Source organism: Pleurodeles waltl, chromosome 4_1 (assembly GCF_031143425.1).
Source record: "Pleurodeles waltl isolate 20211129_DDA chromosome 4_1, aPleWal1.hap1.20221129, whole genome shotgun sequence".
NCBI lineage: Eukaryota > Metazoa > Chordata > Amphibia > Caudata > Salamandridae > Pleurodeles > Pleurodeles waltl.
In genome coordinates this window covers 735,063,259-735,074,494 of record NC_090442.1, presented here as the reverse complement: position 1 = coordinate 735,074,494, position 11,236 = coordinate 735,063,259, and the positions used below count along the sequence as shown (strand labels likewise).

Sequence of the window (11,236 nt, the reverse complement as noted above, 5' to 3'; positions counted from 1 at the left end):
AGACCGTGTGTAAGAAAGAAGCCATTTTGAGAAATGCCCTCTAATCTACATGCTAGTATGGGTACCCCCAAATTTAGAGACGTGCAAATAACCACTGCAGCTAAACTCCATATCTTGTGCCCATTTTGGAAATGCACAGGTTTCCTTGATACCTATTTTCAGTCTGGCCATTTTACCAAATAAACTGCTGTTTACCCACAATGAAAAACCATTGCAAGGTGCAGCTCAGTTATGGACTCTGGGTAGCTTGGGTTCTTGGAGAACCCACAAGTCCTATATATCCCTGCAGCCAGAAGCGTCGAGTGGACGTAATGGTATTTTGCGTTTGAAAATCTGCTGTACTAAGAAAAAGTTACAGATGAAAACTTAGACGCAAATGGCTGTTTTGCTCAACTCAATTTCAATATTTGTTTTTATTTTTAATGTTACTTTCTATAGGAAAGCCTTGAAGGATCTATTCAAATGACCCCTTGCTGAATCCAGAATTTTGTCTACTTTTCAGGAATGTATAGCTTTCCAGGATCCACCATTGGTTTCATACCCTTTTCTGTCACTAACTAGAAGGAGGTTGAAAGCACAAAAAAATATACAGAGAAATAGACTATGTCTCACTAAAATGGCAAGACTGTTGAAAAACGTGGTTTTATAAATCTAGTCTGCCTGTTCCTGAAAGCTGGGAAGATAGTGCTTTTAGCGCAGCAAACACTTCGTTGATACCAATTGCAGGGGAGAAAAATAGATGCTTTCTTCTGCAGCCCTTTCTCCCATCCCTCCCACCCAAAAAAAGTAGCTGCATTTTGGCTAATCTGGCCAATTTCTTGGTCCCCTCTAGTGGATTCCACAAAACCCTGCGCACCTTTAGAATCCCCAGGATGTTGGGGAAAAAAAGGACACAAATTTGGTGTGGATAGCTTATGCGGACAAAAGGTTATTGGGGCCTAAGCGCAAACTACTCCAAATAGACAAAAAAAAAGGCCTAGCCGCGAAGGGGTTAAGATATGTGGCTTAAAGCACCCTCTGCTGGAGATGAGATTGTAATAGCTGATATTGTCTGTGTAACCAATATGAAATGGTGCAATTGTTGATAAAAGACCAGTTATATGGATATCCTAAGCATTCCTCTTAGGAAAACATACAAGGAAAACAATCTCACCAGTACCTGAAAATAAAACATGTATTTTAATGATCCGATTCTGAAATGTAATGAGAAGTTTCATAGCATGAACATACAAGAAGAATTCACTTTTTGCTCTCTAATAAAAACTGAGTTTAGGCGAAACACACAATTGGATTCAAAATAGTTTTCAAACTGGAGGGTCTCGCACGGATTTGGAGTTTCCAATTATTTGGGAAAATATTTAAACTGAAACCGAACTAAGCCATGTGCAGATTTCCGTTGGGAAGAAATTAACCCAATAATTAATTTTCGTAACTAATCTATGTTTTTTAGAAAATGGTTTACAAAACCATTAAACGCTATATTCAGACAGGAGACCTTATCCACAGTGTCTCCTCTTTTTTTTTTTTTTTACATGAGCCAGTCATGTCAACTGTCTAACTGTGCAAAGGAGAACATCAGCTCTGCCCCCCCCATGCCTATACTGGCCATAGGCCTTTATTTTTAAATTCTGTCTCCTTTGATGCATGATGCACATGCGATATGCAAGTCCAGTGTTAGCCAGGCAATAGACATTTTGAATGAAAACTGATTAAGGCAGATATTTGGTTGAGGAACTGGAAAGCAAAACAATGTCGTATCTTAACATCAACAACTTTCAACTAGGCTAATATGTGGAGACTGTTAATGACAAATACTGTTGTTGCCAGACAGTTGCTATCTAGCAGAACCTGAGCACATGGTTTAATTCCATGCAGCACATAAGGTGTTCTGGATGCATTTTATACTAGGCGTGCCTAGGGGCACCTTCAAACGCCAACGCTGCTTTATTCCCATCCTTCTTCACCCCTGCTAACTACCCACCTACAACAAATGCAAGTAGTCTCAAAGAATGTAGTAGTAAATGTCAGTGCTTTGCATAGGCATACCCAATGTTTTGTGCCACAATTCACATGGGGTCAGTCAGAAATAAAGTCTGTTCCCAAGACCAGCCAGGCTTCAACATCATTTAAACCTGGATATCAGCCGCCTCTTACTCAGAACTGAGACAGTCTTTTAGGATGGTGCAGTGTCTGGATAGTTCATGTTTACTTCTGTCCATCCAGCTTGGAAAAGATCTGGAATTTAACAAATCTGTAACTTTCGGTCTTTCATTCGGCATACTGCCACCAAGTGTCAGAAGGCCTATGGTTTCTAGGCATCTTAGCATCTACTTGAAGAATAGATTATTTAAGTGAAGCCAAATGAGGGACACTTGAAGATGCAAGAGATGAATGTTCTCTAGTGCTCCGGGATACATGTTTACTGTGTAGCAAGTAAAGTTAAGACATTAAATAAAACATAGATCATGGGGATGTGAAAGATCCCTTACAACACAGTTGAAAGACTTTAATCCCGTCGATTGGTGTCTTTAAGATCATTAGTTAACATGGGGGAACCCCCAAGTCTTCATAATGCAGGGAGTTGCCAGTTGACTGTCGTTGAACTATTTACATTCATATAGGATATGCAGCAAGTAATCCACCCTCTATGGTCCAGAACTTGCACACATTAACCGACAGAGGCTAAGATAACATCGACTGCAGTTTCATCTTTACTTCGAACTGTCACTTGCATGGTCACTCCATCCGCTAGAGCGAGCCTGGACCTCACCAGCACATCAGAACCACCACGATACACACCTGTGAGAGGGCAGAGGGGAGACAAACGGCTTGTTTGAAAAGACAGATTATAGTTTGGCAAAAACTGCAGTATTACCAATTTTACTGCATACTCTTCCATAACAGCTCATTAAAATTCCGTAATTTAAGTGCACAGTTTTACAGGACTACTTAGTAAAAAGGAACCATCTGATATGCATGCTTTAAGAATAGAAGTGTGCTATAGCAAGTTGGAACATGCTTAAGCCTTCTTTTACCTAACACTGGGAAAAAGACGTTTGCTTGTCACAGATCCCCACATTGGTGGTAGCAACAGGCTCATGCAACATTCAATCTCTTTCTCTAACCCCTTCTCTCTACGAGGTTGAGTGCATGTTGCCTCCATCTTTAGCCTAACAATGCCTTGTGTGTGCTACTCTGACAAGGTTTCTTAGTAAAGAGGCCTGGATGTAAATGGAAAGCCTCCTATTACCATATTAGTGCAGCATGGTCATTACAATCGCACGGACAGAGCCAATTCCCCAACAGATCCAGCCCATCGCGAGAGATCCAATTAACAGATCATATCATCTGTGAATTTAGCGCACAGACCCTTCTGACAACATATTTTCTTTTTTCATTATAGAAAAGTTATGTCACCATGTCATGAACCACTTGGAAGATTACAGTGCTGTTCCTGCGAATAAGTTCCATTATTGAATAAGCATTATCAAGACAAATGGTCTGGCCTTGGTTTTCACAATTTTGGCTTTGTCAAGGCTTGGTTGATTTTGCCTGGATTTTTATAAAACATTGTGGGAGCTGCGGGGACCTCGCTAATAAAAAATAATAATAAAACAACAAAAAAAAAAAAAAAACATTGGCAACAGTCTGGTGCTGCTTGTCGGCCTTTTGTTTTTTTTGCTCTGCTTGCCTTGTCACATTTGTTTCAAAACTTTGAGAACTCTTTTGGTTGCAGAAGCTGCTGGGCCTTCATCAATCCCCCAAAAAACAAAAAAAACGAAGTTTTGATTTCGAAAATAACACATTGCCATAGTAGTCCCTGGGCACTGAAGAACTACTTTAGGTGTAGTTGTGCTCCTTGTGGAAGGGCAAAATGCCATCAATCACACTCACAGTGAAGTTAGTCAGTGACTGAAGTGGACTGACCCAGTGCCCCAAGCTATATGTTGTTGTGGATGGAAGAAAAACATGAAAGAGACAATAATAAACAACAGTGTGACGCAGGCCTGCTGAAGAACAAGTTACTTACCCTGGGTTACAAATTATCTGGTAGAGACATACTCTAGTTGCAGACTCCTTACCTTAGAATTTCCCCCAGGTGTCAAACTGGATACAGAGATTTTTCTTTGAGCAGTACCCGTGCGGGCCATCAGGTGGTGTTGGTTGACTCAGCTAGTGTTGGGCCTGGATGTTTGCAAGCTATTTTTTTTCCTGAAGAAGTTTGAGTCACAAGTCTTGTTGCGACTCCTCCCAAGTTGTAGAATGCGTTAGCGCAATGGTTCGCCCTTAGAATTCTTTTTATGCTGAAAGGATGAATATTGTGAGTGGAGCAAACTGATCTAGAAAGTATGTGCTGAAGATATGGTATAGTAAGGGTATGTATCAACAACTGCGATTACTGCTATCTTCCGGGAAGGAAGGAAGGAGGGTGCATGTGAATCTACAGCATTACACCCTATGAACAGATAGGATGGGAGAGTCTTTAGGAAGCTTAGCAAAAGCAACCAAGTTGGTTAGACTTCTTAAAAACTTTATTTTTGTCACTTTAGTACATCAGTGGTTCCCAATCTGTGGTCAGGACACCCCTGGGGGGTCCGAGAAGCCTCCTCAGAGGGTCCATGTCTACTTAGAAAATTAAATAATAGTAACAGATTAATAAAGTATATATAATTAAAGGAGCTAAATGTACAATTAAAATTTTTAAAACGTACTGTACATGTCAAGGAGTTTGAAACTAAAGGCAAAAATGAAATTAGTATCCTCAGATTCATTCGTGGGAGCAGTGGAGGTGCGTCAAACAGATATATAGTATTGACAATGTCTGGCTTCAGCTGAACTTAAAAAAAGCTCCAACCTTCCTATTAAAATTTGTATTATTTATATTTGTTAGCAAATTAAATAAAATGTGTTATCATTTGTGTATGATGAATGCTTGTTTCTGTATATATTGTGCATTGATTTGCAGTTCCAATTTTCAACAATGCTTAGGTCGGGCTCCCTGGCTTCCAGTAATGACTCAGTGGGGGGTCCCCAGGTTCCAGTAATGATAAAGTGGGGATTCACAGAAGTCCAAAGATTAAGAACCACCGCCTTACAGTGAGAACTTCAGTAGTGTCAATTAGAAGTTAGCAAGGCTGAGGTGTCAGCTTTTAACTCTGCACTCACCAATGGGATTTTTAGTCTTTGACGTAGTAAAAACAACACTTGCAGGTTTTTACAGTTGGAACATGCAAACACATATATGTCCAACGTTTAACACCCTGCCTTAGGGCTCATCATAGATTAGAAAGGTAAGATTGGGCTTTGCCAAGGCTTTAAATGGCAAAGTCATGTTAGTATTTTACAACTGCCCTTTCTGTCTGCAATGGCAGACTGGGAGCCATGTTCTACCGTTGTCACACCCAGGATGGGACAATCAGTGCTGGGTACCATGTACTAGGGACTTACAATTAAGTTGGGTTATGCCAATTTGTTATACATTGGGTAACATATTTGTTAGGGGAGCCACACAGCTAAGATAGGCCCTGCTAACCCTCTGGGTAGCTTGGCACGCGCTGTCTGGGTTATATCAGAGGCAATGTGTAAAGTATTTGTATACACATACACACACAGTAACAAGGTGAAAACACCACATAAGTACTCCTCACCAGTAAAACAAGACCAAAACAACAAATATCCAACATACACAAGCAAAGGTACAATTTTTTTAAAGGTTACATCTTAATGTAGCGCTTAGAAACACAACAGCCCCAACTGGGGCTATCACGACATCTTGACGGAGTTGTCTCCAATAGACAGACGGCACTCGTGAGGGAATGTGGGCCAGTCACGCAGTCGCACGCACCCCAGTTACAGCTGGAAAACGATGAGGAAACAAAGATGTTGCACGGAGTCTGGGAGGTGAGGCATCGCTGGAGCCGCTGCAGTGTCGGTTCCTTACTGCCACCAGGGAGGTGAGGTGTTGGTTCCTTACTGCTAGGCAGGGGAGGTGAGGTGAGGTGTTGGTTCCTTACAGTTGCAGGGGAGGTGATGTGCAGCAAGGCGTCGGTTTCTTACAAGGAGGGGTCAATGGACCCAGCAAGTCAAGATGTGAGGCGTTGACTTAGTGTCGTGATCACACCACGCGGCTACAGGTGCTGTCGCAGAGTCAGGTGCTAAGGACATCGGTGACACGCCACTCTGGACTCACGCTGTGGCAGGACTTTGGAGGTGCTGCAGCGGTGTCGGGCCTATGGCGTCGGTCGTGGTTGTTGCACTCATCAGGGACCCCGGCTCCGGTGCAGGCAGCGGCGCAGAGTCAGACAGCGGCACTAGTTCTGAAGTCACTCTGGAGTCGAAGTGGTTGGTTTCTTCTTGGTTGCACCAGAACTCACTCCCAAGGGCCCAGGAACTGGATTTGACACCACCTGGCAAGTCAGGACTCTAAGCAAGAGAGTCCAGGTGCTGGCAGATGAAGTCTTTGATGTCCCTGAGACTTCTTAACAGGAGGCAAGCTCAGTCCAAGCCCTTGGAGAACCTTTGGAAGCAGGATGTAGAAAGCAAAGTATAGTCCTTTCATTCCCAGGACAGAAACAGCAAGCAGTAGGCCAGCACGCCGAAGCAACAGGCAGAGTGGTAGTTCCTCCAACAATCCAGCTTTTCTTCCCGGCAGAATGTCCACAGTCCATAAGTGTTCTAACTATGTGGTGTCAGAGGTCCAGTACCCATTTCTGTGTATGAAATAGGCAAACTTCAAAGAGAAGTCTTTGTAGTGCACAATACCCTGCCCTGGCCCCAGACACACTCCAGGAGGTTGGAGACTGCTTTGTAGAAGGACAGGCACACCCCTATTGAGCTCCTCCCACCGCTCTAGCTCAGGAAGACCCATCAGCCTGGTGGTGGGCCACCAGGATATGCAGGGCACACCTCAGCTCCCTTTATGTGATTGTCTAGAGTGAATACACAAACAGCCCAACTGTCATCCTGACCCAGATGTGTATTCCACAGACAAGCAGAGGCACAGAATGTCTAAGCAAGAAAATGCCCACTTTCTAAAAGTGCCATTATCAAACTTACAATTCAAAAATCAACTTCATCAAAAGATGCATTTTGAAACTGAGTTCAGAGACCCCAAACTCCACATCTCCAGCTGCTCCCAATGGGAAACTACACTTAAATAATAATTCAAGACAATCCTCATATAACCCTATGGGAGAGACAGGTCTTACAATAGTGAAAACCAAATTTAGCAGTATTTTACAACCAGGATAAGTAAAACACACCAGTGCATGTCCTATCTTTTAAATACACACTGCACCCTGCCATGGGGGCTTCTCTTGGCCTACTTTAGGGGTTACTTACATGTAGTAAAAGGGAAGATTTGGGCCTGGCATGTGGGTGCACTTGCCAGGTCGAAATGGCAGTTTAAGACCGACCCCCACCACTCCCAGGCCTAAGACTTGTTAGAGGGCTACTCATGTTGGTTGTACAATCAGTGTTACAGGTGCACTAGTAGCATTTCATTTACAGGCCCTAGGCACACCTGCCACACTGTAGTAGGGACTTACTAGTAAATCAAATATGCCAATTGTGGTGAAACCAATCACCAATACAGTTTACACAGGGAGCACATGCACTTTAGCACTGATTAGCAGTGGTAAAGCGCCTAGCGTCCTAAAGCCAGCAAAAGCAGGACAGAAAAAATAAGAAATAAGAGGAAGAAAGCAAAACAGTTTAGGGATAACTGCTCAAAAGGGCCAGGTCCAACAATATTAAATGTACATATTTGGTAACATACTGAGGTTTAGGGTCACAGAGGTCTGGTTAGCAGATCTCATTCAATCAATCCGCCAATTTATATAGTGCAGCTAATTACACAAGAGGGTATCCAGGTGATTGCAGGGTCCGAGGGACTCATTTGAATAACAAGGTCTTGAACGCTTTTCAGAATTCAGACAGAGGAAGGGTGGTCTGGAGCTGCAGGGGAAGGCTATTCCATGTCTTCGCTGCGAGGTAGGTGAAGGCACGCCCTCTGCTCATGCTTCTGTTGAGGCTGTGAGTTTGGGCGTGTGAGAGGGAGTTGCTTGGAAGGTTTGTGGAAGTTCAGGCAGTGGTTTATGTAGGTTTGTCCGAGATCCTATAGGGTCTTGTATGCATGGGGCATCAGTTTATACTAGCATCGGTTATATACTCAGGGCTGGAGGGGTGATGTGGGTACGTCAGAGAAGGTTAAGGACGAGTCTGGCTGCGACATTCTGAATGGTCTGTAATCTCTAAAGGTGGTTTGTTGCGATCCCTGAGTAGAGGGCCTTGTTGTAGTCCATTCTGCTGGTGATAAGTCCTTGAGTGAGGGTGCGCTTCATGTTGAGGGGGAGCCACTTGAAGATCTTACATAGGATATGAAGAGTGAAAAAGGAGGCAGAGAAGACTGCATTGATCTGGGACATCATGGTGATCTTGCTTTGAAGGATGATGCTGAGGTTTCTGGTGTGGTCCGTTGGGGAGGGTGCTAGTCCTAGTTCAGTAGGCCACCAGAAAGTGTTCCAGTGTGTGTTGTTGTTCCAGAAGATCAGTACTTCCGTTTTGTCAGTGTTCAGCTTCAGGCAGTTGATTCTCATCGTTTCTGGGATGCTTGTCATGCACTTATGGAAGCTGGTTCTGGTGGTGGTGAGGAGAGAGAGAGAGATAGAGATAGAGATAGAGAGAGAGAGAGAGAGAGAGAGAGAGAGAGAGAAAAAGGGGGAAAGAAAGAATGAGTAGAGTTTCATCTGAGTATATGATGTCGTGTCCTTGGGATCTGACGATATTGGTCAGGGGTGTCAGGTAGGTGTTAAAAGGATGGGGCTGAGAGATGAGCCCTGGGGGACACTGCAGAAGATTTCTTTGGTCTTGGAGGTGAATGGTGAAATGTGGACTTTCTTTGTACTTCCGGTGAGGAATAAGGCAAACCATCTGAGAGCGCCGCCTTGGATGCTGATGTTGTGTAGCCTACCGATCAGAGTTAGGTGGGACACGGTGTTGAATGCTGCTGAGAAGTTGAGGAGGATCAGAGCCACCGTCTTGCTTTGGTCGAGAAGGACTCGGATGTTGTCGGTGACTACGATTAGGATGGTTTCAGTGCTCTGTTGCTGCGGAATCCAGACTGGAAAGAGTTGAGAAGATGGCTCTGCTCAAGATGTTTGGTGAGTTGTATGTTGGTGGCTTTCTCCAGGACCCTGGCTGAAAAATGGAGTATGCAGATGGCCAGGGAGTTGAGTTCACTTTGTCGGCTGACAGCTTCTTGAGCAGGGGGTTTGTAGGAGGCTGGCCCTGTGTGTGGTGGACACCTGTGGTGTTCCACCTTATACAGCATCCAGGCAACCCTTATTAGATAGTGTTACAGCGTCCAGATAGCCAGGCTCTCTAGTGGTAGCGTGGTGAGCAGCCAAGACTTATCTAGGAGGAGTGTGAAGCACTTGCAATACCACAGTAGTCGCACAGTAACTTATCACACATGAAAGGAACCACACAGTGTTGAAAAAATAAAGGTACTTTATTACAGGAACACCAAAACTAGATTACTATAGGTAAACCCCCTTCTGGAGGTAAGTAGACACAAAATATACACAACTAAGTATTGGAAAAGAGCAAAAAATAGCAAGGGCCCTATAGTGGGGCCAAACCATATACTAAAAACGTGGAATGCAAGAATGGGTCCCTCACCAGAGGATACGGAGTAGTTAGCCAAGGGCTGGGAGAGAGTGGAACCCCAAGAGGTAAGTATCTAGAAGACCCCCAGCAACCAGGAGAGAAGAGGTAAGTTACCTGGTCACCCCATAAGCTAACATGGGGACCTGTAAATGGAATACTGCAAAAGCAGGACCAGGCAAGTTGAACCCAACGGTGGATTCCGGACGAGGAAGACCTGCAAAAGAAGAGGACAGAGTTCAAGTCCATGCAGGAGTATCCCCGTGGGGCAGGAGGCAATGCCCACCCTTCTGTGGGTGAAGGTCCGGGTCGATGGGAAAGGATGAAGAACAGCTGCGGGGCCCAAGAGCAGCAGAGGAGTCCCTGAAGTCACCTAGGAGCTGTCCCTCGTCAGTCGCCAAATTGCAGTGGTTAGGAGGACCACCAACAAGCACATGCAACTGGGGCTGTTGGGAGATTTCCAGAGCTGAAGGGGACCAGCAAGGTCCTGGGGACTCGACCCTGAGAGGGGAGTGCAGGTTGACCCTCAGAAGACAAGACAGCCAGAAGAAGCAGCCGGAGCCCCCATGAGCAACCCACTGGCAGCAGTCACAGTGAGGCCCAGGCAGCACACTCTAAGTGGAGTCCCATGTCGCTGGAGCAGCAGAGAGGAGACTGTCCTTGCAGAGGTGGAGCGCTGGGGTCCTGGGCTACTTGGAGCCTGAAGAACCCTCAGAGCAAGAGTCAACAAACCTTGGTTTCTGCAACAGTCGCGGTGCACAGGGGTTCTGTCTTGGAGGAATAGGCAAGGACTCACCGTCTCAACATCAGAGGACCTCTCAGAAATGACACATGTGTTGGAGAATCTTCACAAGTCCAGAGGACAGCAGATCCCAGCAGCTGGACGTCGTTGCCTTAGGTGCCTGCGGATGTAGGGGAGTGACTCCTTCACTCCTAGAAAGATTGTTTCTTGCTTCTTTGATTCAGAGGAAGTCTTGCCAACCCCAGAGGATGCAGAGCTGTGGAAATGTTGCAGGTTGCGGACAGGAGCAGCAGAAACCATGTTGCAAGGAAAGGTCATCTCAGTGTTGCAGTCTTGTTCGGTTCCTGTGAAGTCCAGCAGCGGTTCCTGAGGCCAGCAGACGAGGTCTTTGCAGTGGAATCCTGGTGGAATCTTGCACAACGAATCTGGGGACCCACCTGCACAGGAGTCCCTAAATAGCCCAAAAAGGGCCTTGGTCACCCTCTGAGGTGACCACCTATCAGATGGGGTCACTGACGTCTGCTACCTACCCTGACCAGTCAAATGCTCCCAGGGGTCTCTGCACATCTTGTTTTGAAGATGGCAGAATCAAGTGGACACCTGGAGGAGATCTAGGCACCAACCCTGGGGTGGTGGTGGACAGGGGAGTGGCCACTCTCCTTCCCTTTGTGCAGTTTTGCGCTAGAGCAGGGACAGTGGGTCCCTGGGCTGGTGCAAACCAGATGATGCAAGGAGGGCACCAAATGTGCCTTTCAAAGCAGTCTGGTGGCATTGGGAGGTTACCCCTCCCCAGCCCAGTAACACCTATTTCCAAGGGAAAAGAGGCTG

General features: G+C 45.3%; 1 protein-coding gene across 2 annotated transcripts in view; it reads right to left on the bottom strand.

Moving 5' to 3' along the window:
- Window positions 1-1,160: 1,160 nt before the first annotated feature.
- Window positions 1,161-11,236, bottom strand: part of COPG2 (COPI coat complex subunit gamma 2) — a 297,572-nt gene continuing 287,496 nt past the window's right edge. For both annotated transcript variants that reach the window (XM_069229321.1, XM_069229320.1), the window contains one exon: window positions 1,161-2,799. In XM_069229321.1, the coding sequence (XP_069085422.1) occupies window positions 2,669-2,799 (131 nt within the window). In that variant the 3' untranslated portion in view covers window positions 1,161-2,668. The remainder of the gene's footprint in view (window positions 2,800-11,236) is intronic.